General features: G+C 42.4%; 1 protein-coding gene across 1 annotated transcript in view; it reads left to right on the top strand.

Moving 5' to 3' along the window:
* Positions 1-10,433, top strand: part of PLXNC1 (plexin C1) — a 62,020-nt gene extending 51,587 nt beyond the window's left edge. The window contains 11 exon segments of the mRNA XM_033162650.1: positions 1,936-1,985; positions 2,518-2,527; positions 4,196-4,257; positions 4,341-4,428; positions 4,843-4,867; positions 4,870-5,005; positions 5,207-5,354; positions 6,940-7,068; positions 7,070-7,081; positions 7,542-7,616; positions 9,230-10,433. Of these exon segments, the coding sequence (XP_033018541.1) occupies positions 1,936-1,985; positions 2,518-2,527; positions 4,196-4,257; positions 4,341-4,428; positions 4,843-4,867; positions 4,870-5,005; positions 5,207-5,354; positions 6,940-7,068; positions 7,070-7,081; positions 7,542-7,616; positions 9,230-9,364 (870 nt within the window). The 3' untranslated portion in view covers positions 9,365-10,433.
* The last annotated feature ends 1,938 nt before the right edge of the window (positions 10,434-12,371 follow it).

Raw genomic sequence — 12,371 nt, 5'->3', positions numbered from 1 at the left:
GGGCTGGATTTAGAAGGAGATTAGGCCGGATCTGGCCCCCAGGCCGTATTTGCCTACCCATAAATGACCAGTCAAAAGTTAAGCTTTTAAAGCTTGTCCTAAACCTTTCCAGCATAATCAAAGGGACTTAATTTGGTCACAATCAAGTTACTGAAATTGTATTCAATTGTATGTGCAGCACAAGTCAAATAAAGTCCCACCAAGTTCAGCATTCTTAGTTAAAGCTGCTCTTAGTTGGATTGGGGTCACTAGAATTAACTGGGTCTAAGGCAGAACTTTGTGTTACCGTGTTCTTTCATACTGTGGTTTGGGGAAGATCAGTGCTGGAGCATCTGTTTAGCATGCAGAAGGTACCAAGTTCAATCCCTGGCCTCTCCAGGTAGGGCTGGGAGACTTCCCTGCCTGAAACTCTGGAAAGGCACTACCAATCATGTAGACAGTACTGAGCTAGATGGACCATTGGTCTGCCTCCGTATAAGGCAGCCTATGAGTTACATCTACTCATTGCCTTTCCAGGTGTCTTGCCAAGTACACAAAATGACAAAATCCCTCCTATGTTCCCTTTAATTTGTTTATGATTGTGTAATCTGAGATGTTTTCAAAGCCTTACTGAAGTCCTGGAATATTATATTCCTTTACACTTTGTCAATTACGTTTAGCACTTCATCACAGAGGGAAGTGAAATTTGTTGCCATGCTTTCCTCATAAATCCGGTTGAATTCATCTCAAGTACTCACCCACAAAATACACAACATATATTCTTGCACTTAAATTTTTATTTACCCTTTTGTTAGCCCCGTGCCCTTGAGAGATTAGATGTTATTAGGAGCTATCTTTACTTTGTTTTGCTATCTTCATTTTGCCTCTGCTTGGCTGTGCTTCGTGTTCTTTTATTTGTGTTTAGGGAAAGCCCTAAGTAGTAAAGTTATGCTGTGCATGCATAAGGTTCCAGTTTAAATCACTACCATCTCCAGTTAAAAAGATTTCAGTAACAGCTGCCTGTGATTTGGGAGTGACAACTACCATTTGGCCTTGGTAATATTTGGCTGGATGGATAATTAATCTGATAGTAAAAGAGAAAAACAAACCCAGTTTTTCATATTGTCTTTCAGTTTTCGTAAATTTCCTGTTTCAGGTCATCAAACTCTTCATCAGTTGAACAAAATCTATTTTTCTTGCACTTCCTAATTTTGGTGTAATTGCAGGATTCTATTGCAAAGGGATAAGCTTAACACTGGGCCAGCTGCTGCACTCTGTTTCACTTTTCCCCATTTTTGGAAGCCATCCTATTCTGTGCAAGTCATTTCAGTAACTGAGTAGCAATATGGAAGCACTGTGTTTTCAAACACAGAGCATTCAACTGCTGAGCACTGCAGCTATCAGCTGGATTACTTTTGGACCCATTAATTGGATAACCGCCTGGCTCACCAGAATGTTTATGGTTTAACGCCTATGAGCACTGTTTTGGTTGGAACTCTTAATCCAGCCATTCCAAGTTTTGTTGTCCTACTTGATTATGGGAAAACCTGGACTGCATGCTTCCAGCACATAGCTCATGCATAGTGGAATATGACCAGTTTATGCCTTAGCAGGACATGTGAACACAGTCATTATGATACATGTGCTTTCAAATAAGCATGTCACATTACATAAAAAAGTACTGGCACACATCCCAAAATATAAGGTCCTTTAGGATGTCAGCCTTCATAGCATGGCTGGCTGGGTTGTATCAGAAAAGGAAAAATCCTAGGGCTACTCTAACTTTGCACTTAGGAAGCCTCAGAGTGGGAAATGAACACAGAACATATGCATTATTTGGCCTGTGCTGGCTGGGAATGAAGTAACAAGTCCATGTTGTAGATCATGTGAACTTTGAGGAACCATGTAGGTGTAGAAAAAATACCTATTACAAAAAGCTGTTTTATTTCTTTTCAGATTTCAGATGGAGCAACATTAAATCTTTAAGAAAAAAACAGATCTATCAGGTACTGAAGCAATAAAAACCTGATTTATATCATTGTGATGGCAGAATGGGGGGACCCTTCTGTAGGTTGTTGGACTGCAACACCCACCACTGCAACCAGAAAGGGACGGCAGAAGTTGTAGTCCGCAACATATAACAGCCACAGGTTTCCCCACCCGCACTGTAATGGTTTTATAGAGCTACTAGCTGAATGCAGCCCGTTAAATTAACGGGCGCTAGAAAATATATTGCTTTCTCCGGGATGGGCGCCATCCCGTCCCCCCGCGCAGCCTCCTCCCTGGCACTCGAATTTGCCCGGTTGGAGAAGTAATCCCTCAGGCCAGGGGAGCTCCCGGCCGCTCTCCAGTAGCTCCAGTCTGCAGCTCCAGCGCCGTCAGCACGAACTGTGTCAGCGCAGCCAGCTGAGCCACCAGGGCGTCCACTGGGACCCGAGGCGGCTCCTCGGCCTGCAGGGAGGCGGCAAGAGCATGCTGCTGCTGCTGGAGGACGGGTGGCGGCGGCGGCAAAGAGCAGGCCGACGAAGGCAGCGGGAGCGGAGCTGCCGTTCCGCCGCCGGGGTTGCTACTGCTGCTGCCGGGCCTGGCCTCGTTGGGGTCCGACTCCTCGGAGTCGCTGAGGAAAGGGGTTCACCCCATCAGTCCCCCCCCCCCGCCGCCATCTTGGGAGCAGGGGAGGCGCCCGAAGCAGCGCTCCCCCAACGGAGCCCCGTTACCACAGCAGCCGGTGGCGCCCACCAACCACCCGCCTCCTCCTCAGAGCTCACAGCTTCTTCCTGGTCTCGCCTCTTGCAAGAATGCCAGCCGGATGCTTCCTGTCTCCGTCCGGCGTCCTCAGCGGCGCGGTATAGACTTTTGAAAGCAATAGAGGGGGCAGCTCGTCTGTTTTTTTTCTGGGCATACAGGAGGTTTGTGTTGGTCCGGCGGGGCGCCGTTCCCCTCTCCTTCCTCGTGGGGAGAAATCTACCCTTGCCGCCTCCCTCCTCCCTGCGCCGATGCGCCGCGCCAGGAGGAGGCGGAGGCGGCGGAGGATCCGGGCGGGCCCGTGGTGGCGGGAAAGGCCTCCTGGGGCAGGTAAAGAGCTTCTGGGGCTCCTACAGGGACGGAGAGGCGGCGGAGCCGAGCGGGGCGGCCAGGCTTCCCTCCCTCCCCGTCTCGGAAACACGGAGAAGCCGCGGGGCGGGCTGCTCTGGGCCGCTAGTCTTCGAGGCTTCGGCTTTCAGCGGCGAGAGCGGCAGCGTGGCCTCCCTCCTCAGCCTCCCCTCGTCCTCGGCAGCGATTCAACCGCCCCGCTTCAACTGGCCGACGCTACTACTCGCGGCCCGATCTCTCTCCATCCAATCCCTGTGTCCCTGGGGCACATGCGCAGGTAGCGCAAACACAGAGACACACGGACTGGACGCAGAGACACTTGCATTTTATATATAGAGCTATGAGTATATAGCAGACCATTTGAACCATAGTTCTGAAGCAGCCATTTATGCAAAGGGTCCAGTTTTATGAACTATAACAAATTGTTGAAGAAACAAGGATGGGGAACCTGTGGCCCTCCAGATGTTGTTGGGCTACAACTCTCCCCATCTTGAACCACTGGCCATGCTGGCTGGGACTGATTTCAACTTAATGGGCCACAAGCTCCCCATTTTGGAATAAGCTCTGATTAGTCTAAAAGAGCATTAAGCATACAGCCAGATGCTTCAGGGAAGCTTATATGTGGGTCATAAAGATATTACCCTTTTTTGTATGTTTGCAGAGAATATGGAGGTTCCATTTAAGGCCAAAGTAGACAAGGCACGAGAGAAATTTGTAATTTTACACATTGTGTAATCAGCCTCATAGTTCGGATTGATGCAGGGTTGGTTTCACGAATGCAACAGAATGCTACAGCAGATGTTTCATTCTGCTTTTCTTCCTGCTCCCAGAGGGCTGGGATGATATTCTGTGACAGAAGCTGGCAAAAGGGAGCCGTAAAGCCAATGATACAGAGAATTTATTGGCCTGTCTTCCTACTGCACAGAGTGGTGGGAATTACATTGTGTATTTCTTACATTTATATCCGCCCTTCCTCCCAAAGGAGCACAGGGTGGCAGTTACACACCTCAGGAATATAATTAAGCATGGATTACCTGGATGTCCTTTCTTGGCAACTGCTTAATCCCTTTCACTGTGTGCATCTCATTCATTATCTCTTTCCCCCTTTAAGCATGTTTCTCAGATTGGGGAATACCCGAACGACTATTGCCATCTGGTAAGGTCAACAATATCGGACAACTAGATGTTTTTGTTATATATTATTGCCTCCCTTAACCACTGCATGCACATTGTGTATACCTTTCTTACAGATATACCAGATTCCGAAGCAGCCAAGATACACAGGGTGCAAAACACAAAGGAAAACAAAAATTTAAAGTGAAGGAAATGTATCTTACTAAACTTCTTTCTACAAAGGTAAGTGCTGAACTTTATTCAGGCTAGGCCAGAAAAGATAAGATTAAGAAGCTTCACAAAGAGGCAGCAATTAACTGATGTGACTTAAAAACACAAAATTGGAGATTGGTAGAATCTATAGTGACCACCTAATAGCTCTGTTTTTTCTTCTTGGCACATGCCGCTCAACTGGGCTTCCCCATTCATTTGCATGAAAAGAGCATTATTGTGTACAGAGCTGCCCCTTCCATTGAGATGGATCTGAAGTATAAGAGAACAACCGAAGAAAAGGCCTTTATACATTGTGATGGTGCCAGTCTTGAATGGTTGACCGAAGAGTGTTCAGCTCCATACTTGTTGCACAAATTGTCCTTGATAGATGGAGCTTGTTGTTTTGTCTAAGCAATAAAACCATTGCCTTTTCTTCTTTCAAAGGTTGCAATTCACTCAGTTGTTGAAGAGCTTTTAGGAGCAGTTGGACTTTACCAAACAATAAAGCCCCAGTTGCTGTCAAGTATTTTTTTGACTTCTTGGATGCTCAGGCTGAAAATAAGAAAATTACAGACCCTGATGTGGTCCATATATGGAAAACTAACAGGTATATATTTAATAATGCACAAACTGGCAGTATGTTCAGCAGTGAAGGGCACATTGGGACTATATTATCAACTGAGGACATGATTATTTATTAGGCTGCTGACTTGCATGAAGCACTGATGTTAAATTACTTTTAGTGGGATTAATAAACGTTTCCTGGAACATTATTAATTTGAATTCTTTTCCTCTTTTCTCTTGCCAGTCTTCCTCTTCGCTTCTGGGTGAATATACTGAAGAACCCTCAATTTGTCTTTGATATTAAAAAGACTCCACATCTTGATGGCTGTTTGTCAGTAATTGCACAAGCGTTTATGGATGCCTTTTCTCTATCAGAGCAACAACTGGGAAAGGTAGTATCTTGATTTCATGTTTTACACATCCTTTCCTTAGGCTATACCTTCCAAACCAATTTTTCCACAGTACTGTCCCTATTGAAGGCAATCATTTTACTCCAGACCATTCTTCTGTAGTTCACATTTACTCCGCTTCACATGCATGCCCTGAACTTCAGGTGTGCAGGTTTTGCACAGAGTGCTGTGTTGGGATTAGATCCATGCACACTAAAGTGAGTTAATGAGCCCGCATCTGGAGTTGTGCATATTACAATCCTTGCTGCATCAGGTTCACTTAAATATATGAAGCTGTGGGATATCAAGTAGTTTACATTTAACACCCCCCCCTCCCATAATGGGCACCAACTGTTTGATTTGCATACAGGAAACATATTTCCTATTTAAAAGTCAGAATGGAAATAATAAAGGAAATTTGAGAAGTGCTAGTTTCATCTTTCCAGGCTTCCACCACACTGCTCATGAAAAAGCAACTGCTGCACTCTGTTATATTTAATGCTTAACCCCATTTAAAGTTTGATCCAAAGATGCAATTCCACTTTGCAGCTGAGCAAGTAGCTGTGGTTGAAACTTTAAAGGTACCAAGAGGCTTTCCTTGTTGACTTGTAATGAACTGGTGCAATAAAGTGGTTTCTTGAATGACACATTTCTGTGACACCTTGAACACCCAGCAACGTTACTGTTTTCCTGTAGCGTTCCCCCCCCCTTTTTTTCTTTTGGTTGCCGTACCAAAAGTGGGTCAAAAGTAACCTACAAGGCTGAACAGAGACCACTACCAGCCATGAATTGTGGCTTACTAAGTGCTTGGATAAGCCTCTTGTTCTTTGCTGCACACCTGGGACTATAAGAACAGGAGGCTTGTCACAGGCATGGCATCTCACTGCATACGGCTAAGATATACAGTAAAACTGTGCTCTGCAGTGCAAGTATAATGCAGTTTTAATTTGGAAGCCTTTTTTAGCACCCTCCTATTCAACACCTGCAATATTAAAAAAGGAAACGACAACAGAGAACAAAACATGAGGCATAGTCCTTCATTACTCTACACACACCATACGCTGTGGGTACCTTCCTTCAAGGGACCCAGCTGTCTGAGGTGAAGCTGGTGAGAAATGGGAAGTTGTCCTTGATGTTCACCCCACAGATGTTTATCTTTTCAGTGCCAGATAATGACCTTTTTATTCTCCCTGGCCTTTAATATTCTCCTTGCTTAGCCAAGGGGCCATCACCAATCATACTGCAATAAAAGGTACACCACCATAAAGGTAACTAAAACAAACTATCACAATCCATTGCAGCATTCAGTATCCATTTTTGTTAGTTAATGATAAACAACTGTAACACTATAATTCTAACCCTCACTACCAAAAAAGGGCCTTTAAAATCTGAACTGCTGTAGTTTTAATGCTGTAGACCTGCCATTTTATTCTGTGCTTTAATTATTTGACACTGTAAGGCAGCCTGACATTATTTATACTGAAAGATGGTGCATAGAAATAACTGAATTTTCACAGGAATCACAAAAAAGAATTGCAGCATAGCGTGACAATTTATAACATTAGTTTCTCTTGTTTACTTTTTTAAGGAAGCACCAACAAACAAACTTCTCTACGCTAAGGATATTCCACTTTATAAAGAAGAGGTTAAATCTTTCTATAAAGCAATTAGGGATTTACCTTCATTGTCCACTTTGGAGCTGGAAGAATTTTTAACATCAGGAATCTAAGGTATCATTTCACCTATGCAGATGGTATGACGGCATGCTGTGCCTTGGCTGTAATGCAAGAACTGGCCTCTTGAATGAGAAATATCCCAATGGTGCCCTGCATACACTAATCTAGTAATGTTTTCTCCCTCACCTTGTGTATCATGTGAGTTCCTAGAGCAAAAATTGTGGCCACTGTGTTTCTCCCCACAGTGCTGCTGAGGCATTAAGCCATTGTTTGGCACAGTGTTTATGTCCAAAACCTGTAGATAATACCATGAGCCTAGATTGGGACATAACACCTGTGCAGTAGCAGACCCAGTAGAGTATCACGGTGGCTGTGATCTTCACTCCAGAAAGCCATACACCTGCTTGATGCACTCAGCCATGGTTAGGCTCAATGTTGTCTGCAAGCCATGTCATTATTAACTATTTCATATGCTATTAGTATTGTTTTACTCGTTTCCCTTTCTCCCCCCCAGAAACATGAAAATGAATTTAATGAGTCTGCAGCCTTGACTAAAATTTACCACTACATAGCAAGATATTATGATGATGTAAGTCCCTCTCTTTCTCTAGTTACCAAAATGTTTAGTATTATGTCCTTTATGTATACTACACTGTGCCTGGGGCTGCAAAACTTCTGAGTGGTTGACTGAGGAAAGTCTGTAACATCCAGACCACTTTATTATTCCATGAGCAGTGTAAAGTGCACATGTAGTTTTTGATCAGGACCTAAATATACAGCCTGGTTCATGTACATGAGCATGCCTCAGGTTTGACACAATAGGAAACGAATCAATATACAAGAGGAGAAAGTGCTTACATTGCAGATGGAATAGAAAACTATGTATTGCACTTCCCCTGCAAAACTTGATCAAATCATGGTTTGCAATTCTCACTTGCAGGGAAAGTATAAACAATAATTTGGAAGTAGCAACAAACTATGTATTGCCACAAAAGAAGTGGGGTAAAGTAGAAAGCATACAGGATCACATATTAACCAAGCCACAGTTTGACATTACATCCTAATAAGCCATATATCAAAGGCTGATTTAGGGGAGTGCAGCTAATTCGGTCACACTGGGCATGGAGCTTCAAGGTCACTAAAACTACCGTATGTAGAATGGAAGGCAGGAGGTGGTTGAGCGGGCCAACTTTTGGCATTGCACAGGTTGCTGCTGAAATTTGAGACCCCAAGGACTGCCACTGCATGTAAGGGATATCTTTTTACTATTTAAAGGTTACTTGAATGTTTTAATTGTAGAACAGTTCAGCTTGTATATTATATTAAACCCATTTATTAATGTGCTCTATTTACATATATATATATAGGCATATCACTGTTAATCAGTGTTTTTAAAAATCTACTGTCAAATTCTGCAAGGTAAAATAAAACTGATTTATGGCAATTTTAATAATGCACAAACTATCCTGCATGTCAGGGGTAGTGGCTTAATGAGTGGTGTCAGGCTAGTCAGAGCTGAACAAATAGTTAAATTAGTCTGATGAGAAAAGAGGTACCTGGTAGGATCTGAAAAAGGAACCTTTACCCAGTTATGAAATTAAGCAATACGATAAAAAGCAGTGACCAAGTTTATTGTCATAAATACCTGTTTACTCATCCAACACATATATGCCACATATAATTCCCCTTTAGTGGAACCTAAATCTGGGCCACTCCCCTCCCCATTTCATAGCTCCCAATGTGTGACTGATTACTCATCTTAGTCTAAACATGCCCCTTCAAATCACACTCTATTCTTACAACTGCTGCAAATGTTTCAGTCTGTGGCTTTGGAATAAAGGATGTGGTCATTTTATAAATTTCTGCTTTGCCCTTATTATGTCACTGGGGGGACAGAACAGCTTTCCCATATTTGTTGTGTCTTTCCTCATGACTGTTGCACATTGATATGCTTACTTTCATATTGTGCTGCTGCCATTACATAAATTTGGGTTTGCATTTACTAAATGTTTATGGTTTTTTAATTTAGGTAGCACTTGTCAGAGGAAGTGTTTTATAAGTTTATTGTCAATCACAGGATAAACAACAAGATGCAGAAATAGGCTGGCATTAGAAGGAATGTGGTTTGCTCAAGCAGAGCTACTGTGACATTGAAAAAAATGTGTTAAAATAAGGTTGCACACATTTTTGTTGTTTCCATAGATACTGAATAAATTGGAGAAAGAACGAGGGCTGGAAGAAGCCCGGAAGCAGCTGCTGTATATAAAAGCCTTAGTTGATGAAAAGAAAAAATGCAAGTGGATTTCAGATGAATCAACTGCTCCCTTACTAAGCTAGTATGAACTTTAAAAACTGCTACTGTCAGTGGAACAGCAGTCAAAGCATTAAGATCTCCTCAAGCATTAATAGTATACAGCAACTGTCAGTCCAGATGGGAATGAGCATCCCTAGCTGCACCGAAGATGCATCTTAGAGCAGTCTGGATAAACATTACATTGTTGATGTAAATATGCAGCCAGGCGCATAGGACTGGAAGCTTGCTGCCATGTGCAGATTTCCCTTGCCATATCAAAGCCACTATGGGAAGCAAGATGCTGCACTCGATAGAGACCTTCGGTCTGATGCACGAGGGAGCATCTTACATTAAGTAATTTTGGCAGTGTTTTAACCACTTTTGATGTGGGGTTTTTTTTTTAAGCCACAAATCTATAAAAACAACCTGCTTGCATTTCATTTTCAGCACAGTGCTCCAAAGGCCCACTTTGCCAAAATAATTTCCTTACCTCATTGAACTGAAACAGCCTCCTTCTCCATGTTCCACATGAGCACAAACATGCAGTATGTTCCAGATGCTTGGGTGCTGCAGCCTTAAGAAGCATAACCACTGGATCTAGGAGGCGCAGCCTGCTGAGGTCATTTGCAGCATTCCAAGAAAATAGTTTGCAACCGACGTGAAATGATATGGGACACTTTACATACCTTCTTGTGGAGAAGCATGCAGAATGGATTGGCTGGCTCACATCCCACTGAAATTTTCAATTGCTATAGCTGTGTCCAGCATTATGTATGTTCTAAAAATTTCTTCCCCCTGCATAGACAATAGATAAGTTTCAAAACAAACTCAGGGACCACTAAGTATTAAGGTATTTTTAACTGACTCTTCTTCTGAGGCAGAAAAGGGTGCTCCGATTTATTTTGTACCTGCAGTTGTTTATATTTTTTTAAAATTGTAGATAAATGGAAGGATTACCAAAATAAATTCTACGTAGCTTTGCAAGTACAAGCAGCATGTTTTCCACCTGGGGTAGCTACAGTAGTCTTTGGTCACCTTAAAGACTAACACATAAGCTTTCATAGCCCACCATCCATTTCAGCAGAAGCATGAAGTTTTATGCTATGTTGGCAGGTTAGAAATGCTGATTGTGACAATCACAATAAAGCTTAAGTGTATGTAAAAAGCATTGCATTCACAAAACATTACAATTAATGAAATTAATACAACTATCTTGGCACTGGGAAGCAAATTAGCAGGTCACTTCTCCAGGCAATACAAATGAATGGTAAGAGTCACAAACAGTGGTCAACACTATAGGATAGTTGTCTTACCAGGAACAACGCAGGTATTTTTTTCATGACAGAACTGCTTTGTAAAGTGTGCCTCTGATATCAACCTCTACCTTAGCTTATGAAACTAATGTAGGTGTCAAGCTGTGTTGTTGCTTGTAGAAACTTTGATTGGCTTGATAATGGTAGTATCTTGCATCAGTCAAAGGAACTAAATAGTGAAATGAAACGAGATATTTGTGACAATCTACAGATGAAAGCATATTATAACACTTACTGTAAACTGCATTAAACAATCAAAACTTATTTTCAGATGTCTGCAGGTAAATATTTTACCTGATCATGATACATCTAATAACTCCTATGAAAATGAGACATTTGTATAAAAATGCATTGATGGAAAATACAGTGGATATTTACATGAGATGTTTATTTCAAATACAAAGTATTTGTTGTTTACTTTGCTAACTTGTCTTTTTGTTTAACTTGTAGTTTTAATTATATAAACACTTCAAATTTTCAAAGCAACTCAAAGTGAGAACACATGTCAGACTTTTATAGCGAAATCCTTGCTTTACAAAAGGAAAAGAACAGTGTACCTCAACTCAGCTAGAGTGGCATGAAATGACCTTTTTTCCATTCCTCTCTGGTCTCTGCTGCAGGTTCGTATCACAATTTTGCCATTAGCAAGAGAAGCCCCACTAGCTTAAGGCTTGTTTTGTCCTTCCTCCCCTTCAGTTGTGGCACCTCTGGAAGAGTACTGGGAGTTTCAGCAGAAGATTATACAGTAGTACCTCAGGTTACATACTCCGCTAACTCAGAAATAACGCTTCAGGTTAAGAACTTTGCTTCAGGATAAGAACAGAAATTGTGCTCTGGCGGTGCAGCGGCAGCAGGAGGTTTAGAACAGTTTCAGGTTAAGAATGGACCTCCAGAACGAATTAAGTTCTTAACCAGAGGTACCACTGTACTACACATATTCTCCCTTCTTCCCCTACCAGATTGCCAAATTGCAAAGGAGGGAATCACTGACTGAAGCCAAATTCTTCCATGTAGCTGAACAGTCATTTCCCAGAGAGGCTGGGTGATATAGCACCTCTTTTGACCACTTTGAAGATCTTGCCATGTGGGGCTTGAAACTTGAATACCTGTGAAATGACAGTACACATCAAAATGTGGTCCTCACGAAGTAACTAGTGGACCCATTTGGTTATGCTCTAGGTTTGGCAGGCACCAGCATGATTGTTCTGTTTTACCAAAAGCTTCCAGACTCTGGAATCTGTATGCAATTAACATGCAGGTCCCAAGCTATGTGGCACAATGACAAGCTGATAATATCGCTGCCCCTTTGCTACCTTGGAAGTGTGTGTATAAGCATCTCATATCAGCTCATGCTAGGCCTCTATATTACTTATGTGTAAAGCCTCTAATGCAGTGAGTGGGTTGTGGTGTTACCATTCAATTGCTACACAGAATGTCGTTTACAATATGAGACATAACACATCCTTAGCATTGTTAGGCCTGCTGTTTCTGGAATTTCCAGGTCATGTGGTCACTTTGCCTTTTTATTTCTGGAATCTGGCTGGTATTGTATACAAAGCAATGGTCTGACTTAAGATTCCAGTTGGGAAAGAACTCCCTATTTATATGCATAACCTGGGAAAGAAGGCCCAGCCTTATTCAGAGCCAAACAAGTATAGTGACACAGCTGTTTTAAAATCATATCCTGGTGCATTCAATATACCTTGAATGCTTTCTAGACCTTATTGCTGCCTTCTAA

This window comes from Lacerta agilis, chromosome 10, assembly GCF_009819535.1.
Source record: "Lacerta agilis isolate rLacAgi1 chromosome 10, rLacAgi1.pri, whole genome shotgun sequence".
Classification (NCBI taxonomy): Eukaryota; Metazoa; Chordata; class Lepidosauria; order Squamata; family Lacertidae; genus Lacerta; species Lacerta agilis.
Note: the sequence above shows the minus strand (reverse complement) of the source record. Positions and strands in the feature narration are given on the sequence as shown.